Source organism: Pleurodeles waltl, chromosome 3_2 (assembly GCF_031143425.1).
Source record: "Pleurodeles waltl isolate 20211129_DDA chromosome 3_2, aPleWal1.hap1.20221129, whole genome shotgun sequence".
NCBI classification, from domain to species: Eukaryota; Metazoa; Chordata; class Amphibia; order Caudata; family Salamandridae; genus Pleurodeles; species Pleurodeles waltl.
In genome coordinates, this window is record NC_090441.1 from 99,198,512 (window position 1) to 99,223,207 (window position 24,696).

Sequence of the window (24,696 nt, forward strand, 5' to 3'; positions counted from 1 at the left end):
CATTACCTTTTTCTTGCTCAGCTGGTTGCTCTCTTAGGCCTTCAAGAGTGGGACAGCTCTTTTGTCCCTTACACAGTTGTTCCCTTGAGGCTCCCCCTGGGCCTGAGAGCTCTATCTGATAAGGTTCCAGCTCCATGGACTCAGTTCCCTCAGGGGATTTAACATCTTCCTAAGAAGAGCGGTTCTGTTTCTTTTGCTGTGAACAAGCTGGTCCCCCAGTATTATTTCCTTTTCTCTTGGAAGGTTGGGCCATTATTCCAGACTCCAACACTTTTTACACCCTGTGCTCTGCATTGTGCCCTTGTCTTGACACACACCAGTTCAGGGATGCCCAGCATGGCTGCATGGGTCTTGAGCTCTACCTCAGCCCATGCTGAGGACTCCAGATCATTCCCTAGCAGACATTCTACTGGAATTGCAGGGGAGACTACCACCTGTTTCAGGCCAGTGACCCCTCCCCATTCTAAGTTACCATTGCCATGGGATGGACTTTAGTTTGATTGTCAGCATTAGTGACTGGATATGTCTGTCCAGTCAGGTACTGTCCTGTGGAAACCAGTTTGTCTGTCACCATGGTGACACTGGCAACTGTATCCCTTAGGGATTCTACTCTGTTCCCATTTATCAAGAGCTGCTGCCTGTACTTTTGTGTGTTAGGCGGCCAGGCAGCTAGTGTGGCTAAATCCACCCCACCCTCTGAGACTAAAGTAGCTTCAGTGTGGACCACTGTGGGCACACTGTTGATCCCACCTGGAAACTGGCTATTCCAGTACTAACTAGAGTAGTAGTTGTTGTGGGACTTTTCTTTGGACATGCCTTTTCTCCAGTTTGGTGTCCATGCTGTCTACAGTTGTGACACCAGGCCTTCTTGGGATCAAAGTTTTTACCCTTATACCCATTTGTGGACTGTGAAGAGGCTCGGGCCCACCCTCCTGAGCAGGTTTTTTGGGCCCTGAGGAGGACTCTTTGTTTTTGTCCTTGGATGTCTCACCACCCTTCCCCTGGGGACGCTTGGTGACCCCTTTCTTTTTGGTCACCCCCTGTGGTAGTTTTGGTCACCCTTGTCTTGACCCAATGGTCTACCGCCTTTCCCAATTCTTGGAGAGAAATTGGACTTAGGTCTACCAGATGTTGATGCAGTTTGTCATTGAAGCAATTACTTAACAGATGTTCCTTCATAAATAATTTTATACAGCCCATCATAATCACCTACACCACTGCCAATTAGCCACCCATCTAGTGTTTTGACTGAGAATTCAACAATATCAACCCGGGTCTGGCTCGAGGATTTGTGAGCCCCCCTGAACCTAATCCTGTACTCCTCAGTTGAGAATTGAAAGCCCTCAATCAAGGTACCCTTCATGAGGTCATAGGATTCTGCATCTTTACCAGAGTGTGAGGAGTCTTTCCCTACACTTTCCAGTGAACATTTCCCAAAGGAGAGCTCCCCAGTGAGATCTGCTTACTTTTCTGGTTGCCCAAGCCCTCTCAAAAGCTGTGAACCATTTGTTGATGTCATCACCTTCTTCATATTTGGTTACAATCCCTTTGGGGATTTTTAGGATGTCGGTATTCTCTCTGACCCTATTCCACCATTGATGGGACTTAGACCCATTTCTTTCCTTTCCCTTTCTGTGGCTAGGAGCTGCTTCTCCAAAGCCAATCTCTTAGCCATCCTGGCTAACAGGATGCCCTCTTCATTGAGGCTGTCCTCAATGCTTACAGAGGCACTGGTCTCCCCTGTGGAAGAACCAGGTTCTCTGACTATGATTTGTGGGCTCAGGGTTCTCGGAACCCTGTTCTCCCTAATTAGGACAGGAGGGGTGAGTTATTCCTCCTGTTCACTAATTTCCTATCTGAATGAGGATCCTCCATACCAGATGGGTGGTCCCTTGTAAACTCTGCCAAGAGCTCCTGGAGCGTTGCCTTGGTAGTGTTGGACCAAGTTGTGATCTTTTTTTGTCTTACAGAGAGACTTTAACTCTGACATCCCTAGATGCAGGTAAGGTGTGAGGTTAAGTTCCATCACTGTCTCATCTGTTTGACTCATTATCACTCTAAAAGTTGGGATTACTTTTTAAGAATCTAAAAACTACTTCTAGAACTTAAATCCTAACTTTTACAAACTTTTAAACTTCAGAAGAAATGCTAACAGGGACTTACACACGGCCCTAGCAGGACTTTAAAAAAAAAAAAAAAAAATTGAAAAATAATCAAATTGCAAAAATCAATTTCTAATGACATTTTTGGGAATTGTGTTGTGTGATCAGGTATTGGCTGAGTAGCCCAGCAAATGCAAAGTCCGCTGATCCACCAATGTAAGAAGTTGTCTCTGTATTTACTATCTCAAAGTGAGAGAGAGTGTGCACAGAGTCCAAGGGTTCCCCTTAGAGGTTGATAGTGGCCAAATTAGATAATACTAATGCTCTATATTGTGGTAGTTTGGTCGAGCAGTAGGCTCATCAGAGGGCAGTGTTAAGCATTTGTTGTACACACACACACAGGCAATAAATGAGAACACACTAAAAACTGAACTCAAGGCCAATATGTTTTTATATAGAAAAATGTTCTTTTCTTAATTGATTTTAGAACCACAAGTTTCAGAATTTGGGTAATTACATAAATTGTAAGGTACTTCACACAGGTAAGTATAGAACTTTGATTTAAAACAGTAGTATACTCAGTTTTGGTAAAAATGGTAAATAGCTATTTTAAAAGTGGACACTGCAAAAATCAACAGGTTCGATGGCATCTGTCGCTGTAGATACGCATGTTTTGCAATAGCTCGCCATCTGGTGTTGGGCCGGAGTGTTACAAGTTGTTTTTCTTCGAAGAAGTCTTTCGAGTCACGGGACCGAGTGACTCCTCCTTTTGTCTCCATTGCGCATGGGCGTCGACTCCATCTTCGATTGTTTTTTTTCCGCCATCGGGTTCGGACGTGTTCCTGTCGCTCCGAGTTTCGGAACGGAAAAATAGCTAATTACAGAAGATTTTCGTCGGTATTGTTGCGTTCGGGGTCGGCGTAGTTAGATTCAACACCGCGTCTAAGATCGAAGAGCTCCGGTGCCCTTCGGGGTAATTTTTTCGATCCCCCGTCGGGGCCTGGTCGGCCCGACCGCGTGCAGAACAACGCCGATGGAACGGACCCCGTTCCGTTTCTGTCCCAAATGCCACAATAAATACCCCTATACAGACCAACACTTGGTCTGCAACCTGTGCCTGTCACCTGAGCACAGCGAAGACACCTGCGAGGCCTGTCGTGCGTTCCGGTCCCGAAAAACTCTCCGAGACCGTCGAGCCAGAAGACTTCAGATGGCGTCCGCGCCGACAGCCCACCGGGAGTTCGAGGAACAAGAAGAGGAGGGATCCTTTTCGATCCAAGAATCGGACTCCGAAGGATTCGACGATACACAAACCGTGAGTAGGACGTCAAAAACCACTCAAAACAAGATTTACAAGGCCCAGGGGACGCCACTGCCATCAGGCCATGGCTCGACCCATAAATTCGGTGACCGCCCGTCGGCACCGAAAAAGGCCCAAACAGTGCCGAGATCGTCCGACTCCGGTCGAGACACCGGCACGCAGCCTTCTCGGGACCGAGAAAGTGCTGGAGACAAGCATCGACACCGAGATACCGGTGTAGACACGGCTCGACGCCGAGACAGCGGCACCGAAGAAGATCGACGCCGAGAGGTTTCAGCCCCGAAAAAGAAAAAAGTCACCTCGGAGCCGAAAAAAGATGCAGACAGGGTTTCGGTGCCGAAACAAACTGCAACCGACCCAGTTTCAGGCTCTTATACAGAAGAGCACTCGCTAACCTCCCAAATGCAAAAGCATAGGTTTGAGGAAGAACTACACTCAACGGATGTAGACCATACACAAAAGCGTATTTTCATACAGCAGGGGACAGGAAAAATAAGCACCCTTCCCCCTATTAGAAGAAAGAGAAGATTGGAGTTCCAAACTGAACAAACACCACAAACAAAAGTGGTGAAAAAAGTTACCCCACCACCCTCTCCTCCACCTGTGATTAACGTCTCACCAGCACAAACTCCATCACATTCCCCAGCTCACACCACCATGAGCCAGGGTGACCAAGATCAAGACGCATGGGACTTATACGACGCCCCAGTGTCAGATAACAGTCCGGAGGCATACCCTACGAAGCCATCTCCACCAGAGGACAGCACTGCGTATTCTCAAGTGGTGGCTAGAGCAGCACAATTTCACAATGTAAGCCTCCACTCAGAACAGGTCGAGGATGACTTTTTATTCAACACACTCTCCTCCACCCACAGCTCCTACCAAAGCCTGCCTATGCTCCCTGGTATGCTCCGGCACGCAAAAGAAATCTTTAAGGAGCCGGTCAAAAGTAGGGCAATCACACCAAGAGTGGAAAAAAAGTATAAGGCGCCTCCTACAGACCCGGCTTTCATCACTACACAGCTGCCACCAGACTCTGTCGTTGTAGGAGCAGCTAGGAAAAGGGCCAACTCCCACACATCTGGAGATGCACCACCCCCAGATAAAGAAAGCCGCAAGTTCGATGCAGCTGGTAAAAGAGTCGCAGCACAAGCTGCAAACCAGTGGCGCATCGCTAACTCCCAGGCACTACTTGCGCGCTATGACAGAGCCCATTGGGATGAGATGCAACATCTCATTGACCATCTGCCCAAGGACCTACAAAATAGGGCAAAACAAGTGGTTGAGGAGGGACAGACCATTTCCAACAACCAAATCCGCTCCTCCATGGACGCTGCAGATACAGCTGCACGGACAATTAATACATCTGTAACTATCAGAAGGCATGCATGGCTCCGAACGTCTGGATTTAAACCAGAGATTCAGCAAGCAGTTCTCAATATGCCTTTTAACGAAAAAGAACTGTTCGGTCCAGAAGTGGACACAGCGATTGAGAAACTCAAAAAAGACACGGACACTGCTAAAGCCATGGGCGCACTCTACTCCCCGCAGAGCAGAGGGAATTACAGCACATTCCGTAAAACACCCTTTAGAGGGGGGTTTCGGGGTCAAAGCACACAAGCCAGCACCTCACAGGCAACACCGTCCAGTTACCAGGGACAGTACAGAGGAGGTTTTCGGGGACAATATAGAGGAGGGCAATTCCCTAGGAATAGAGGAAAATTTCATAGCCCCAAAACCCCTACTACTAAGCAGTGACTCACATGTCACTCACCCCCTCCACACAACACCAGTGGGGGGAAGAATAAGTCATTATTACAAAGCATGCGAGGAAATCACTACAGACACTTGGGTTCTAGCAATTATCAAGCATGGTTATTGCATAGAATTTCTACAATTCCCTCCAAACATACCACCAAAAGCACAAAATTTGACAAAACATCATTCCAATCTCCTGGAGATAGAAGTGCAGGCACTATTGCAAAAGAATGCAATCGAATTAGTGCCAAACACACAAATAAACACAGGAGTTTACTCACTGTACTTTCTGATACCAAAGAAGGACAAAACGCTGAGACCAATTCTAGACCTCAGAATAGTGAACACATTCATCAAATCAGACCACTTTCACATGGTCACACTACAAGAAGTATTACCATTGCTAAAACTACACGACTACATGTCAACTTTAGACCTCAAGGACGCGTATTTCCATATACCAATACACCCATCGCACAGGAAATACCTAAGGTTTGTATTCAAAGGAATACATTACCAATTCAAGGTACTGCCTTTCGGATTAACAACCGCACCAAGAGTCTTTACCAAATGTTTAGCGGTAGTCGCTGCACACATCAGAAGGCAGCAAATACATGTGTTCCCATATCTAGACGACTGGCTAATCAAGGCCCATTCGTTAATAGAGTGCTCAAATCACACAAATCAGATCATACAAACACTCTTCAAACTAGGGTTCACCGTCAACTTCACGAAATCCAACATTCTGCCGTGCAAGGTACAACAATACCTAGGAGCCATAATAGACACAACAAAAGGAGTAGCCACTCCAAGTCCCCAAAGAATTCAAAATTTCAACACCATCATACAACGCATGTATCCAACACAAAAGATACAAGCAAAGATGATATTACAACTCCTAGGCATGATGTCTTCATGCATAGCCATTGTCCCAAACGCAAGACTGCACATGAGGCCCTTACAACAGTGCCTAGCATCACAGTGGTCTCAAGCACAGGGTCATCTTCTAGATCTGGTGTTAATAGACCGCCAAACTTACCTCTCGCTTCTGTGGTGGAACAACATAAATTTAAACAAGGGGCGGCCTTTCCAAGACCCAGTGCCACAATACGTAATAACAACAGATGCTTCCATGACAGGGTGGGGAGCACACCTCGATCAACACAGCATACAAGGACAATGGAACGTACATCAAACAAAACTGCATATAAATCACCTAGAACTACTAGCAGTTTTTCAAGCACTAAAAGCTTTCCAACCAATAATAGTTCACAAATACATTCTCGTCAAGACAGACAACATGACAACAATGTATTATCTAAACAAGCAAGGGGGGACACACTCCACGCAGTTAAGCCTGCTAGCACAAAAAATTTGGCGTTGGCAATTCACAACCAAATTCGCCTAATAGCACAATTTATACCAGGGATCCAAAATCAACTCGCAGACAACCTCTCTCGAGATCACCAACAGGTCCACGAATGGGAAATTCACCCCCAAATTCTGAACACCTATTTCAAACTCTGGGGAACACCTCACATAGACTTGTTTGCGACGAAGGAGAACGCAAAATGCCAAAACTTCGCATCCAGATACCCACACAAACAGTCCCTAGGCAATGCCCTATGGATGAACTGGTCAGGGATATTTGCTTACGCTTTTCCTCCTCTCCCTCTCCTTCCTTACCTGGTAAACAAACTCAGTCAAAACAAACTCACACTCATATTGATAGCACCAACTTGGGCAAGGCAACCCTGGTACACAACGCTGCTAGACCTATCAGTAGTACCCTACATCAAATTGCCCAACAGGCCAGATCTGTTGACACAACACAACCAAAAGATCAGACACCCAGATCCAGCATCGCTGAATCTAGCAATCTGGCTCCTGAGATCCTAGAATTCGGGCACTTACAACTTACCCAAGAATGTATGGAAGTCATAAAGCAAGCCAGAAGGCCATCTACCAGGCACTGCTATGCAAGTAAATGAAAGAGGTTTGTTTGCTACTGCCATATTAATCAAATACAACCTTTACACACAACTCCAGAACATGTAGTGGGCTACTTGCTTCACTTACAAAAATCTAACCTGGCTTTCTCTTCCATTAAAATACACCTTGCAGCAATATCTGCATACCTGCAGACTACCTATTCAACTTCCCTATATAAGATACCAGTCATTAAAGCATTCATGGAGGGCCTTAGGAGAATTATACCACCAAGAACACCACCTGTTCCTTCATGGAACCTAAATGTTGTCCTAACTAGACTTATGGGTCCACCTTTTGAACCCATGCACTCCTGCGAAATACAGTTCCTAACCTGGAAGGTTGCATTTCTCATCGCCATTACTTCCCTAAGAAGAGTAAGCGAGATTCAGGCGTTTACAATACAAGAACCTTTTATACAACTACACAAGAATAAGGTCGTCCTAAGGACTAATCCTAAATTTTTGCCAAAGGTTATTTCACCGTTCCATCTAAATCAAACAGTGGAACTTCCAGTGTTCTTTACACAGCCAGATACCGTAGCTGAAAGGGCACTACATACATTAGATGTCAAAAGAGCATTAATGTATTACATTGACAGAACAAAGAACATCAGAAAGACTAAACAACTATTTATTGCATTTCAAAAACCTCATGCAGGAAACCCAATATCAAAACAAGGTATAGCCAGATGAATAGTTAAATGCATCCAAATCTGCTACCTTAAAGCTAAACGACAGCTGCCCATTACACCAAGGGCACACTCAACCAGAAAGAAGGGTGCTACCATGGCCTTTCTAGGAAACATCCCAATGCAAGAAATATGTAAGGCAGCCACATGGTCTACGCCTCACACATTCACCAAGCACTACTGTGTAGATGTGTTATCCGCACAACAAGCCACAGTAGGTCAAGCCGTATTAAGAACATTATTTCAAACTACTTCCACTCCTACAGGCTGAGCCACCGCTTTTGGGGAGATAACTGCTTACTAGTCTATGCAAAACATGCGTATCTACAGCGACAGATGCCATCGAACTGAAAATGTCACTTACCCAGTGTACATCTGTTCGTGGCATCAGTCGCTGTAGATTCGCATGTGCCCACCCGCCTCCCCGGGAGCCTGTAGCAGTTTGGAAGTTACCTTCAACTATTTGTATATGTATCATCTCAACCTTAAATAGGTACATACTTAGTCACTCCATTGCATGGGCACTATTACTACAATTCAACTCCTACCTCACCCTCTGCGGGGAAAAACAATCGAAGATGGAGTCGACGCCCATGCGCAATGGAGACAAAAGGAGGAGTCACTCGGTCCCGTGACTCGAAAGACTTCTTCGAAGAAAAACAAGTTGTAACACTCCGGCCCAACACCAGATGGCGAGCTATTGCAAAACATGCGAATCTACAGCGACTGATGCCACGAACAGATGTACACTGGGTAAGTGACATTTTCATTCCTGGGCAAGGTAAGTAATAGTTTCTCAGGTAAGTAAAGCACTTACAAGTTCACTCTCCTGGCATAGGCAGCCCACCGTTGGGGGTTCAAGGCAATCCCAAAGCCACCGCACTAGCAACACAGGGCCAGTCAGGTGCGGAGGTCAAAGGAGGGCCCAGATAACATAGGCGCCTATGGAGAACAGGGGTGCTCAGGTTCCAGTCTGCTATCAGGTAAGTACCTGCGTCCTCTTGTTGCAGACCAGGGGGGTTTGTAGAGCACTGGGGACACACGCACACACACACACAGGCACACACACACACACACAGGCACACAAAACACCACCCCAGCAGCAGCGGGGTGGCTGAGTGCAGTGCAAAGTAGATGTTGGGTTTGTCGTTGGAAACAATGGAGGGACCCAGGGGTTACTCTGGTGGTGCAGGCAGGGCACAGGCGGGCTTCTCGGGCCAGCCACTGAGTGGGCTAGGATGAGGGCTGCCTGCTGGTCACTCCTGCACTGGTAGGTGGTTCCCCTCTGTCCTGGGGGCTGCGGGTGCAGTGCTTGGTTTAGGTGTCGGGTTCCTTTGTTACCAGGCAGTCGCAGTCAGGAGGAGCCTCTGGATCCTCTCTGCAGGTGTCGCTGTGGTGGTGCAGGGAGGTCGACTCAGGGTGTCCACGTTGTTGGAGTCAACTGGGGGTCCGCTCTGCGGTGTTTGTCCTGAACTTGAGCTGGTGGCATCTGGTGCAGAGTGGGAAGACTCACGCTTCTGTCTGGAATTTGGAGTCTATTTAAAGTTGCTTTCTTTGCTGTTGGTTCTGGACAGAGCCGCTGTCCTCAGGAGGTTCTTGGTCCTTTAGGTGCAGGTCAGTCCTCTGAGTCCTCAGAGGTCTCAGGTCCCGCTGGATGCGTCTTTGAGTCTGGAGACAGGCTGGTGGGGCCAGGGCCAAGTCAGTTGTTTTCTCCGTCGTCTCTGCGGGGCTTTCAGTTCAGCAGTCCTTCTTTCTTCAGGTTGCAGGAATCTGATTTCCTGGGTTCAGGGTCGCCCCTAAATACTCAATTTAGGGTGGTGTTTAGGTCTGGGGGCAGCAGCCAATGGTTACTGTCCTGGAGGGTGGCTACACCCTCTTTGTGCCTCCTCGCTGAGGGAAGGGGGGCACATCCCTATTCCTATTGGGGGAATCCTCCAAAAGCAAGATGGAGGATTTCTTAAGGCAGGGGTCACCTCAGCTCAGGACACCTTAGGGGCTGTCCTGACTGGTGGGTGACTCCTTGTTTTTCTCATTATCACCTCTGGACTTGCCGCCAAAAGTGGGGGCTGTGTCCGAAGGGGGCTGGCATCTCCACTAGCTGGGATATCCTTTGAGGCTCACCGCCATGTGTTACAGTTCCTGCAGGGGGAGGTGAGAAGCACTTCCACCCAGTGCAGGCTTTGTTCCTGGCCACAGAGTGACAAAGGCACTCACCCCATGTGGCCAGAAATCCTTCTGGTTGTGGCAGGCTGGCAGAAACTGGCCAGCCTAACACTGGTGTTTGGACTGGTATACAAGGGGCATCTCTAAGATGCCCTCTGTGTTAATCTTTCATTAAATCCCACACCGGCATCAGTGTGGATCAAATTTTCCAGATTTCAGAGTAGCTATTATGGAACTGTGGAGTTTGTGTTTGACAAACTCCCAGACCATATACTCTTCATGGCTACTCTGCACTTACAATATCTAAGATTTGGCTTACACACTGCAGGAGCATAGTGCTCATGCAGCTATGCTGTCACCTGTGGTATAGTGCACCCTGCCTTAGGGCTGTTAGGCTTGCTAGAGGGGTGACTTACCTATGCCACAGGCAGTGAGTGGGTTGAGGGCATGGCACCCTGAGGGTTGTGCCATGTCGACTTTGTCATTTTTTCCCCACCACCACACAGAAGCTGTAAGGCAGTGTGCATGTGCTGATTGAGGGGTCTCCAGAGTGGCATAATACATGCTGCAGTCTTAGAGACCTTCCCTGGCCACAGGGCCCTTGGTACCAGGGGTACCAGTTACAAGGGACTTATCTGTGTGCCAGTTGTGGGAACAAAGGTACAGTTTAGGGAAAGGACACTGGTGCTAGGGCCTGGTTAGCAGGATCCCGCACACTTTGACTCGTAACTAGCATCAACAAAAGGCAAAAAGTTAGGGGGTAACCATATCATGAGAGGCATTTTCCTACAGCTTGCTATTTTATTCACCACTTATGTCTATTAGTCAAGATCCCCCTGGAAGAGAATGATAAATTGGTTACCTATAATCCTAGTTCTTTTCCAGGGGAATTCTCATTAGTCATTAGCAACCCTTCCGCCTGAACCAATCACATTGTAGCTTATAGATCCTTTATTCTGTTATTCATGACACCGTAAAAAAGACCCAACCTAACTGTCACCTGTGGGGCATGATGATATTCAGGAGGTCCTGGGAGGTTATAAAGGCACTGTGCCAGTTTTCACCTGTTATGCTTTAAATGCAGCCTATTGGCTAAGGCTGTGTTTGCACTTTATGGTCTCTCTTTCTGTTTTTAATCAAAACATGGGGAGAGCAGTCTGCATTCCTCTTTCCTATAAGCTCTCTCAGTGTGATGTCACCCGAAAGCAAGTAAACAGGCTTCATCGAAGACACGGCTTCACATTTGACCTTTGTCTTTGAATGCATAGCAAATGTGACGAGATGAGAACAATATTTACCAGCCTGTTTTCAGAAAGGGAGCAGTTAGAACAGACGGGTAAATAAGGTTTTGGCATGGGAGGGAGGAAGTGAACCTCGAGAGCCTAAGTCAGCAAATAGAAAGAAAATGTGAGTTACAAACCACATAGCCAATGGCAAGCAATGGGCAGAATACATTCTGAATCTCCCCAATATGTCTTTCGCATACCAGCTAGGCTGCAACCTGAAAAGGCACATATCAGCCATAATACCTCAACATTGCATTAATTAAAGACCATGAAGGTTTTTCCACCAATGAGAGCGCCTTGGGAAGTCATATTAGTTCTGCCCATAGTATTGGTTCATCCCTATGAACTAATCTGCAAAGCTTCATTGCAACATCTAACCAGCCTTTTTATTCGCTATCACTTTTGCCTTGGGAGAGGAGTTGTAAACTTCGCTGTTTAAGTATATACAGTTTTTCATTCCCACACAGTAGTAACCATAACTCACCCTTAGTTTTTACCTAGGGAGGTTTCAGAATTTGATATTTATCAAATCATTACCAGTATGTTTTGTTTTTCTTCGTTTTTTTATAGTTGACCGTCTACACCACTTGAACTCTCATCTACTTTTTAGATGTTAGGGGAGTTTAACACTTTTCTTTGAGGAAGAAAAAAAGTCTGGTTTAGCGAGCTCAAAACCGGCCATCTCTTGTGAAGTGTGCTTGCGTTGCTTTTTTCAGTTGGCAAATAATCTGCAGCCTCTAAAGTCCAAGGTTCATAAAACCAGAGGAAAAACAGCTTCTATGACCTAGTTATGAAGCAATCTGTTTGTGAAACTTCATAGGGAACCCAACTGAAAAGCTCTTCATACTTTTGCAAGACACAGTTACCTTAACTCTGACACTGGAGTTGACTTCAGTGTGGTTCAGGCTTCGCTTAAGAATTTGTTTGCCTGACAATGTTTTGAGACTTATTTAAAACCTTTTGAGACATTCCGTCATTGTCTTTTCTGGTTGAGAGCCGCAGTAGTTGGGTATTTACTTATTGCTCTCTTATGTCTATTATTGATGACTCTTCAATAAGGAAGAAATAGCTATTTATGTGCATTCCTGTTACCATATCGTAATGATATTAATTCATACGCATCCATCCTGCCTCCCTGGCTGTTGTCTTGGTCATATGAGATAAATGGCAGTAGGTTTAGTCACAATGCAAATCAATTTCTACATCAAAAAGAACTGACTCTGAGAGGCAACTGCCAGTACAAGGCATCATGGAATTTGAAATCTCTAGATCTCCTAAAAGCGCACAATCTTTCAGCCTTCCTAATGCTAAGCCTATCAAGATCTTGTGTCCTGCACGGTGCTTCTGCCACAATACACTCCAATTTGGAGTTACCCCAGACAGCCTTTAGCCAAAAGATATTCCCGCTGTGTTAAATTTGTTTTAAGTCTAAGGGCCTCATTATGAGTTTGGCAGGCGGCAGTGGCCGCCCGCCATACTCTTTGGATCGGAAGACCGCCCCTCTGGTTTTCCGCCCCCTGACCCTATTATGGGTTTCCCACTGACCCAGCAGGAGACTCACCACAACATTGATGCCGGCTCGTAATGGAGCCAGCGGCAATGTTGTGCATCAGGTGCGACAGCACCTGTTGCGCTTCTCCCTGCCTGTAAGTCTGGCAGTGAAAAGCGCAACGGGCTGTCCATGGGAGCCCCTGCACTGCCCATGCCAAGTGCATGGGCAGTGGAACCGCCATGCAAAAGCTGGCGGATACGGGAGTTGTAACTAGCGCTGCCCTGGCGGATTAGGACCTCCGGCACCGCCAGGCTGTCGGCAGGCCTAAAGTTGGTGGGTCTGACAGTCCGACCGTGGTGCTTTTGCTACAGTCATAATGTGGAGGTCGGGCCGCCAATTTGGCGGCGGTCCGACTGCCACCGTGAGTCTGGTGGTCTTAAGACCGCCGCACTCGTAATGAGGGCCTGAGTATCTGTCAATAAAACTTTCACTAAAGATTCAAAAAAAGTTAACATTTTTAAAAACTTTTCTTCCTAATGCATGCATGTGAAGATAGTATTACAAAATATATTTCATCATAAATTTTCACTAGAGTTCTCCTATCAGATTGAAATGAAGGTTGTCTTGTGAAGTGCTTTTAGACCTTCAGTATCTTAGGCAGGTGATGTGGACTAAGAATAAATGCGCTGGTAGGTAATTGTTTTTTTGACAGCATGGCGTATATGACAGTTGTCTGTTAAAGCTAACACATTTTCCTAAATGACTTCAAGTAGGATGAATCACGCATAGAAGTGAAAGTGTTGAAGTTTTCTGAACACTTTTCAATGTGTTTGTTAAGAAACGTTCTAATTATTGATTTTTCCTTTACAGTTAAAGAAGACTGGAATGTCAGAATTACGAAACTTAGGAAACAGGTGGAAGAGATTTTCAACACAAAATTTGGTAAATCCTTCTAAAAAACAGTGCTATTAGTTACATTTATTTGTGTAGCATAGCAGACCTATTTGACATATTTTAGTAGTCTAATCACTTGAACATTTTTTTTTTTATCTCCGGACCTCTCCAAGCATTGCTTGAAAGTTTTCTTTTTTTTTTCTTTTGGTGTTTTATCAACGGGGAGCTGTTTTGTTGAGTAGTTTTTTCCGCTATATTTTGTCAAACACCTTTCGTGCCGGGGTGGTGGTGGGCACACAGGTCAGGAAGGAGTATCATGGGCCACAGGTTTAGGCGATGAATTAGTTTGCTACTAGTGGCCAGAGCACTTGCTACTCTGGAAGCGCTCTCCCCATCTCTATTAACACCCAGTCTCTTCTGGGCACTTGAGCCCGATTTGTGTCTCACCTATTTCCTCCTTGTGCATTGCTGGACCACATTGTGGCTTCCCCCTGGTGGTGGGTTCACTCACTGGTATGGACAAGTGTGCACAGCAGGTGGCAGTCTCACTGCAGATGCATGGCTGTTGGCCGCACAGCAAGTCTCTGGAAGACTGCTACAGGAGCAGGTGCTTTAGGCGTTAGTCTTCCTTTTGTGTATGGCTCTAGGTCAACATTGATGGGCCTTGTGGATTTGGTGGGAGCAGTTCCGCCCCTCTGGTAAGACTGATAGGGTGAGGCCCATCCGGGTTGGTGCAGTTGGCAGTTCTCAGTCCCAGGTGCAAGGCTCCAGCAGCAGTTACTCATGTCTATGCTGGGCACAACAGCAGTAGCACTGGACATTGAGTTCTTCTGTGCTGCATAGGTGGTAACTTAGGGACAGTGTGACAGTTTTGGACTACACCCACATTTCCATCTGGGCACTCTGGGGGGACATGCAGGGTATGCTACTTGCAGGGGATACTTCGACATGTACTGCAGGTTTGTTGTCTTTACTTTTCAGTGGGGGACTGCAAGGCATGGGTCACTAGTGCTGAAATCAAATTGTTTGGATCTCTGCAGTAAAGTAAGTGCAGCAAAGCAGATGTCCTCTTACATCAGTTAGGCCAGCCAATGTGCACACCTGACCCAAGTGCCTTAGCTGCGATGATTGGGATAACTTGAGGAGACCTGTCTGCATGCTTCAGAAGTGCTACAACTTCTCTGACTATTGCAAAGTCCAGTCAGAAACCCTGATCATGCCAATCATGCAGTCTCTGGTGGTTGGACCTCTACTGCAAGGTCAGCTCTTTCAGCACCTTTCAACGGTCAATTCCTCCTGCAAGGGCAGTGCATTCCTTCACTCTCACTCTGGCATGACTTCATGGTTCCCAGGACAATTAAGACATTCTTCCTCCAGATCAGACTCCAGATTATTACCCTTTATTTTTGGGGAGATTGCTGTCAGAAAGACACCAGCCCTAGTTGTACAGTAGGTGTCTGGGTACTATGAGAAACACCCCCTCTGAAACTAAAGAGATTTGGAGACATAAGTGGGTCAGCAACCCCCACTTTTATACAGAAATGACGGGACATGTGACATCCCAATCTGCGTTTACCAAACCTGTTTGGTTCCTTTTTCATGTGACTATTTTCCCAACTCTGCCTTTGTCTTGAGTGATGATCTTCACAGCAGGTCTGTCTCCAGATTAGAGTAACAGACACAGAGATGTCAGCAATCTGCATCTTATCTTGACCACCATCTGACAGATCATAAAGGGCAAAGGGTTGCTCCCCTTCTAAAAGCACCCTTTGCATCCCGACAAGAGATACTAAAGTATCACCTGTTACCTCTGCCATCTACTAAATGGTAGCCTTAGGAAGACTAATCAGCAACCCTGCCTATCAGAAAGGACCTAATCATTTTTTTCTCTTCCTCTTTCCTCACTTTCAATTTTCTCTCTCCAGTCTCAGAAATGATAGCAATTAATTTCCACTGTCTGGGAAAGAGGAAGAAACCAGGCTTCCAAAATGGAATCTACATGCCCATATCTTTCTGGTTCACTCAGGCACTGCATAACTCCACTAGTATGCATGCATAAGTCTAGACACATTGGATCTTGGTGGTAGGATTCTGGGTTCACCGTTAGAGTAGCTATGGGTGAATGGGCAAAAGTGCCTGGTCAGACGAATATTAGTAAAAAAAAGTATACTTACACTAAGGCACAGCACAACTGAAACTGGCAACAAGGAGAATAGTCCTACTGTTATTATTAGAGCATGCCTGGTGCTTCTCCCCAAATTCCCAACCCCCTTCCTCCCCATTCCAGAGCCCATTGTGAGTTAAGGCCTTCACACTTACACTGGATTCGGGTGAGACTGGGGCCAAAATCTAAAGGCCATCATAAAACATACTTGCAATTCTCGCTTACAAGGAGGCTGACTGTGCATCATGTCGGTGGCATTCCTGTCCCAACACATATATATATATATGTTCGATGGCATGTGTAGCTGCAGATACACATGCTGTGCACATCCCGCCATCTGGTGTTGGGCTCAGAGTGTTACAAGTTGTTTTTCTTCGAAGAAGTCTTTTCGAGTCACGAGACCGAGGGACTCCTTCCATTTCGACTCCATTGCGCATGGGCGTCGACTCGATCTTAGATTGTTTTTTTTCCGCCATCTGGTTCGGACGTGTTCCTTTTCGCTCTGTGTTTCGGGTCGGAAAGTTAGTTAGAATCTCGGAAAAAAGGTCGGTATTGTTTGCGTTCGGTATCGGGTTAGTTACAACAGATCGACACCGAATTTTGAAGAGCTCCGGTGGCCCTTCGGGGTTTTTTCGATCCCCCGTCGGGGCCTGGTCGGCCCGGCCACGTGTGACTTCAAGGCTGATGGAACGGACCCCATTCCGCTTCTGTCCAAAATGCCATAACAAATATCCGTATACAGATCAGCATCTGGTCTGTAACTTGTGCTTGTCCCCAGAGCACAAGGAAGATACTTGTGAGGCCTGTCGAGCGTTTCGGTCCAGAAAGACGTTAAGAGACCGAAGAGCCAGAAGACTGCAGATGGCGTCGACGTCGACAGGACAAGAGCGTTTCGAGGAGGAAGAGGAAGCTTTCTCTATCCACGAGTCGGACTCGGAAGAGCTCGAGGCCGAAGAAATGCCGAAAACCGTGAGTAAGACGTCGAAACATAACATAAGACTCACGAGAAGTCAACAAAAGCCCAGGGGACGCCACCGCCAACAGGCCATGGCTTAACCCAAAAAATAGGTGACCGAGCCAAGGCACCGAAAAAGGGCACGCTGGTGTCGAAGTCATCCGACTCCGGTCGAGATACCGCCACACAGCAATCTCGGACCCGAGACATCGGCTCAGAGAAATTTCGGCACCGTAACAGCGGCACCAAACAAATTCGGCACCGAGACACCACCACGCCGAAAATTACAAAGGTTTCTTCAGAGCCTAAAAAGACGTCCGGAAAAGTTTCGGTTCCGAAACATCCAGCCTCGGAGCCGAAAACAGGTTCCTATACAGAGGAACAAGGATTGTCCTCCCAAATGCAAAAACATAGATTTGGAGAGGAACTTCAAGCTGTTGAGCCAGACTATACTCAAAGGAGGCTCCACATTTATCAAGACACAGGGAAGATAACCACTCTTCCCCCAATTAAAATAAAAAGAAAACTTGCCTTTCAAGAAAAGGACAAGGAGCCACAGGCAAAGGTGGCAAAGAAAACAACTCCACCACCATCAGTGCACACATCACCAGTAGCAACTCCTCCACTGATGCACTCCCCGACTCATACTGCCATGAGTCAAGATGATCCCGATGCATGGGACCTTTACGATGCTCCAGTATCGGACAACAGCCCAGACTCGTACCCTGCCAGGCCGTCCCCTCCTGAGGACAGTACATCTTACACACAGGTGATCGCAAGGGCAGCTGCTTTCCATAACGTCACCTTGCATTCCGAACCAATTGAGGATGACTTTTTGTTTAACACGCTATCCTCCACTCATAGCCAATACCAAAGACTACCTATGCTCCCAGGAATGCTAAAACATTCAAAACAAATCTTTCAGGATCCTGTTAAAGGCCGAGCCATAACTCCAAGGGTGGAGAAAAAGTACAAGCCACCACCAACAGATCCTGTTTATATTACAACGCAGTTAACACCAGACTCAGTAGTTGTCGGGGCAGCTCGTAAGAGAGCAAACTCTCATACCTCGGGGGACGCACCACCTCCAGACAAAGAGAGTCGCAAATTTGATGCTGCGGGCAAAAGGGTTGCAGCACAAACAGCAAACCAATGGCGCATTGCCAATTCACAAGCACTTTTGGCAAGATATGATAGAGCTCACTGGGATGAAATGCAACATTTGATAGAACACTTACCCAAGGAGTTCCAAAAAAGAGCACAACAAGTGGTGGAAGAAGGACAAAGTAACTCTAATAATCAGATATGGTCCTCAATGGATGCAGCAGATACGGCTGCAAGGACAGTAAATACTGCAATAACAATAAGAAGGCACGCATGGCTGCGCACGTCAGGTTTCAAGCTGGAAATTCAACAAGCCGTGCTAAATATGCCATTTAATGTACAGCAGTTGTTTGGGCCGGAAGTCGACACTGCTATTGATAAACTCAAGAAAGACACTGATACAGCTAAAGCCATGGGCGCACTCTACTCCCCGCAAAGCAGAGGCACATTTCGCAAAACACCTTTTAGGGGAGGATTTCGAGGACAACCTACAGAAACCACAACATCACAAACAAGGCCCACTTACCAAAGCCAATATCAGCGGGGAAGTTTTCAGGGGCAATATAGAGGGGGACAATTCCCAAAAAATAGAGAAATTCCAAAGCCCCAAAAGTCCTCAAAATAAGCAGTGACTTACAAGTCACACATCCCCATCACATAACACCTGTGGGGGGAAGACTAAGCCAATTGTACAAACATTGGGAGGCGATAACAACAGATACTTGGGTACTAGCAATTATCCAGCATGGTTATTGCATAGAATTTCTCGAATTCCCTCCAACAGTCCCACCGAAAACACACAGTATGTCAAAACAACATATAAATCTTCTAGGATTAGAAGTTCAAGCATTGCTCCAAAAAGAGGCAATAGAATTAGTACCAAAACAAGAACTAAACACAGGAGTTTACTCACTGTACTTTCTGATACCCAAAAAAGACAAAACTCTAAGACCTATACTAGATCTCAGAATAGTAAATACATACATCAAATCAGACCACTTTCACATGGTTACATTACAAGAAGTAATCCCACTGCTCAAACAACAAGACTACATGACAACACTGGATCTAAAGGATGCATATTTCCATATACCAATACATCATTCACACAGAAAGTACCTAAGGTTTGTATTCCAAGGGATACATTACCAATTCAAAGTGTTGCCATTCGGAATAACAACTGCGCCAAGAGTTTTTACAAAATGTCTAGCAGTAGTAGCTGCACATATCAGAAGGCAGCAAATACATGTGTTCCCGTACCTAGACGATTGGTTAATTAAAACCAACACGCAAATACAGTGTTCACAACACACAAATTATGTCATAGAAACCCTACACAAACTAGGTTTCTCAATCAATTACTCAGTCACACCTTCTGCCGTGTCAAACACAGCAATACCTAGGAGCAACAATCAACACAGTAAAAGGAATTGCCACTCCAAGTCCACAAAGAGTCCAAACATTCCACAATGTAATACAAGCCATGTATCCAAAACAAAAGATACAGGTCAAATTAGTAATGAAACTCCTAGGCATGATGTCCTCATGCATAGCCATTGTCCCAAACGCAAGGTTGCACATGCGGCCCTTACAACAGTGCCTAGCATAACAGTGGTCACAGGCACAGGGTCAACTTCTAGATCTGGTGTTGATAGACCGCCAAACATACATCTCGCTACAATGGTGGAACAGTATAAATTTAAACCAAGGGCGGCCTTTTCAAGACCCAGTGCCACAATACGTAATAACGACAGATGCATCCATGACAGGGTGGGGAGCACACCTCATTCAGCACAGCATCCAAGGACAATGGGACATTCAGCAAAGACAGTTTCATATAAACCACTTAGAACTGTTAGCGGTGTTTCTGGCGCTAAAAGCATTTCAACCAATAATAACCCACAAATACACTCTTGTCAAAACAGACAACATGACAACAATGTATTACCTAAACAAACAGGGAGGAACACACTCGACACAGTTGTGTCTCCTAACACAAAAAATATGGCATTGGGCGATTCACAACCACATTCGCCTAATAGCACAATTTATTCCAGGGATTCAGAATCAGTTAGCAGACAATCTCTCTCGGGATCACCAACAGATCCACGAATGGGAAATTCACCCCCAAATACTGAACACTTACTTCAGAATGTGGGGAACGCCACAAATAGATCTATTTGCAACAAAAGAAAACTCAAAATGCCAAAACTTCGCATCCAGGTACCCACAACATCAGTCTCAGGGCAGTGCACTATGGATGAACTGGTCAGGGATATTTGCATACGCTTTTCCCCCTCTCCCACTTCTTCCATATCTAGTAAACAAGTTGAGTAAAAACAAACTCAAACTTCTACTAATAGCACCAACATGGACAAGGCAACCTTGGTACACCACACTACTAGACCTGTCAGTAGTACCTCATGTCAAACTACCAAACAGACCAGATCTGTTAACACAACACAAACAACAGATCAGACATCCAAATCCAGCATCGCTGAATCTAGCAATTTGGCTCCTGAAATCCTAGAATTCGGACACTTAGACCTCACACAGGAATGTATGGAGGTCATAAAACAAACTAGAAAACCTACCACTAGACACTGCTATGCAAATAAGTGGAAAAGATTTGTTTATTACTGCCATAATAATCAAATTCAACCTTTACACGCATCTGCAAAAGAGATAGTAGGATACTTACTACTTTTGCAAAAATCTAAACTAGCTTTCTCTTCCATTAAAATACATCTTACGGCAATTTCAGCTTACCTGCAAATTACGCACTCAACTTCATTATTTAGGATACCAGTCATGAAAGCGTTTATGGAAGGCCTAAAGAGAATTATACCAACAAGAACACCACCAGTTCCTTCATGGAACCTCAACATTGTCTTAACACGACTCATGGGTCCACCTTTTGAGCCCATGCACTCTTGTGAAATGCAATACTTAACGTGGAAAGTTGCATTTTTAATTGCCATCACATCTCTAAGAAGAGTGAGTGAAATTCAAGCATTTACCATTCAAGAACCATTTATTCAAATACACAAAAATAAAGTTGTTCTACAGACCAATCCTAAATTTTTACCAAAAGTAATCTCACCGTTCCACTTGAATCAAACGGTAGAATTACCAGTGTTCTTCCCACAGCCAGATTCTGTAGCTGAAAGAGCACTACATACATTAGACATCAAAAGAGCACTAATGTACTACATTGACAGAACAAAACTAATTCGAAAGAAAAAACAACTATTTATCGCCTTTCAAAAACCTCATACAGGAAATCCAATTTCAAAACAAGGCATTGCTAGATGGATAGTTAAGTGCATTCAAACCTGCTATCTTAAAGCTAAAAGAGAACTGCCTATTACACCAAAGGCACACTCAACCAGAAAGAAAGGTGCTACCATGGCCTTTCTAGGAAATATTCCAATGAACGAAATATGTAAGGCAGCAACATGGTCTACGCCTCATACATTTACCAAGCACTACTGTGTAGATGTGTTAACTGCACAACAGGCAACAGTAGGTCAAGCTGTACTAAGAACATTATTTCAAACTACTTCAACTCCTACAGGCTGAACCACCGCTTTTGGGGAGATAACTGCTTACTAGTCTATGCACAGCATGTGTATCTGCAGCTACACATGCCATCGAACGGAAAATGTCACTTACCCAGTGTACATCTGTTCGTGGCATGTTGCGCTGCTGATTTACATGCGCCCACCCGCCTCCCCGGGAGCCTGTAGCCGTTTAGAAGTAGATCTTAAACATTTGTACATTTGTAAATATATTACTTTAAACTTCATTATGTATATACGCATTCACTCCATTGCATGGGCAATATTACTAGCATACACAACTCCTACCTCACCCTCTGCGGGGAAAACAATCTAAGATGGAGTCGACGCCCATGCGCAATGGAGTCGAAATGGGAGGAGTCCCTCGGTCTCGTGACTCGAAAAGACTTCTTCGAAGAAAAACAACTTGTAACACTCCGAGCCCAACACCAGATGGCGGGATGTGCACAGCATGTGAATCTACAGCGACTAATGCCACGAACAGATGTACACTGGGTAAGTGACATTTTCCATATATGTTGAACTACAGATCTGATGTTCAACGACCAGGGCACTTCATCACATTGCATCATCGAACCCTCATCTTCGAGTCCTCTCCAAGGTTTCTTTGAGAATGTAACTAGGTCAGTGTTATGGAGTGTACTCTCTTGACCTTGGTGCAGTGCCAAATATTCATGGAGTGACCACCAAGAGGTCTACAATCTCTGCCTCTCCCCAGTACATTTGGAGATTTCCAGCAAACCCTAGCTCACCTTCTGCTGCAAGAAAAACTCAAAGGTACCAGAAGGAAAGAAAATAGGGTAATCACAAGATGCAACGTGCAAGCCTTGTTCTGAAAATATCAGACATTTCAGATGTCTGATATTTTCAGAGCTGAGTCATAGATATTGAACACAGAAGGTGTGTGTGTGGGGGGGGTGCAGAAGACTGGTATGTTCCCAGCTTGACCCCATCCAGAAGTACTTAGGTTGGTTTTGGATAGCTAGGGGGTTCCCCATTATGGAAGCGATGGTCTCACAAACTTAATTGTCATGCTTCATCATTGACCATCTCTACCCATTTTGGTAGGCAAGTGCCACCTGGGTGGACTCAACCTCTCAGTTGGCCTACACTGGAGGGAGTGCTTGAATAAATACTACTGGATAGTATGCAGGATCCAGATCCGACAAAAATACCTAACGGATTACCAATAAATACTATCTTTATTAGAGGTGTCTGTGGGTATGGTTAATAACGTATTGACAGTCACTGTGAGTATAATGGCTCACTCTGTCGTCAAAAAGCCAACATGTTCATGCCCTCACTCTGAGCCTGTTCTGGTCTGGGACATTCTTCAGGGCTTAGGATCCCTGTTTGTGAGAGGTGAACTAACACCTTCCCTATTGTGCGTACATGCTGCTGGGAACGGCGTCATTCAAGTGATTCCATACCTAGTTGGCTACTTTATCACTCAGGTGGGACTTGAGTGCTCCTATGTTCACACGATAGGGAAAGTGTTAGTTCACCTCTCGCAGTTCCTTTTATAATAAGACTGTATGTTTAAGGGGGTAGCACCACTGAGTTTGGGAGACTGAGTCATCTCCACACACTTTGGAAGGTGTAATTCTCTTCCAGGGGATCCTCATCAATAGTCATAAACATTGAATATTCCCGCCCTTGTGCGGGGACCCCGGAGCATATATATAAAATACATACATATTATCATGTGTAAAACAGCAATGCAGGCTATAATCATAAATAGGCTAAAATGCTTTATTTCTATGAAGTTTTTTTTTTTTTTTTTTTTTTTTATATTATAAAATCACAATAGATCATAAATATCTACCTAAGCCCCCAAAAACTGGACTTAGGGAAGTAAACAGCAGTAAATAGCAGAGAAAAATAGAAAAAACTACATTGAAAAACAATGAAGCATTCTTAGCCAATAGGCTGCATGCAGGTTAACACAGGAGAACCATAAAAACTTTGGCACCGTGCCTTTAAGACCCTGAGCACCTCCAGTATCCCACCATGCCTCAGGGGTGAAGGGAAGGTGACAGTTGGTTCACAGTTAGGTCAGTTCTTTTTTCCGGCTTCTTCTGAGAGGATCCTGGAGCATTGAGCTCTCAGTTTTTCTGAGTTTTTCTTCAGAAAAATCCTTAAAAATAGTGTTTTTCCTATTTACTCGACAGATAACATCTTTTGTCTGAGTTTGGAAGTCTTTTTTTTTGACAGAAAATGCCATCTCTTTTTGTAAAATGTCCTTCTTGTGGGAAGAAGAAAGCCCAGTCAGACCCACACTCTCTGTGTATTGTCTGCCTGCCACAGAGTCACTGTCCTGACACCTGCAAGTATTGTAAGAACATGTCAAGGAGGACTCTCAAAGACAGAGAGAAGATCAGGCTACATGGGCTTCAGGAGAGGAAAAAGTCAACATCCTCTTCACTTCCCAGACCTACAGCAGAAGGAATGGCCCGATCGACGTCAACAGGTAGGATTGTACCTGTTTGTTCTCCATCGACGTCATCGGCACCACCGTCTCACCGGCATAGATCGCCGTCGACGGCGACCAGACCGACGTCGAGGGACAAAACGTCGAAGCATGGACACAGGGGTACATCTCCGTCGACGGCAGGCCGCCGTTCGGCGTCGAGCCATCTCCGGCGCTCCCGTTCGCCGTTGAGAACGTCTCACCCCTTGGCGTCGAAGGACACGACACCAAAAACACCTCGACGGCATGAACATCCGCCGTCGACCACTCGCCACTCAACGTCGAGACACACGACGGCGAGTAGGTCCAGGTCCCGCGATAGGCGATCGGCGTCAAGACACTCGACGGCAAGACCTCCGACGTCAAGACCTTCGACGTCGAGAACAGATCAGCCATCGCAACCTTCGACGTCGAGGATACAATCGACGTCGACACAACCTTCAGCTGTGTCACAGGCAGTAGAGCCAGTGGACAAAGCTCCCTCACCGGTGGTCTCTATAAGGAGTGCATCATCCCATTCCAGAGCATCGGGGCATGTTTCTCCCATCACTCTATCACCCAGATGGTTAGAGAGCCTGAATAGACCGGCAGCATCCCCGGATTCACAATACTCTAGGATGTATTCTCCTACTGCCTCATTACCGAGAACGCCATCGCCTACAGCTAGAGCAGGACGGGCTCGTTCTGCTTCTCGTCAGCCGACCACAAGACCTGCACACTCTGCTA

The 24,696-nt window shown here is 45.8% G+C and overlaps 1 protein-coding gene across 2 annotated transcripts in view; it reads left to right on the top strand.

Annotated features, from left to right (window-relative positions):
- Nucleotides 1-24,696, top strand: part of GTF2I (general transcription factor IIi) — a 1,115,084-nt gene that overhangs the window by 683,434 nt on the left and 406,954 nt on the right. For both annotated transcript variants that reach the window (XM_069226909.1, XM_069226910.1), the window contains one exon: nucleotides 13,673-13,744. In XM_069226909.1, coding sequence (XP_069083010.1) covers nucleotides 13,673-13,744 — 72 coding nt within the window. The remainder of the gene's footprint in view (nucleotides 1-13,672; nucleotides 13,745-24,696) is intronic.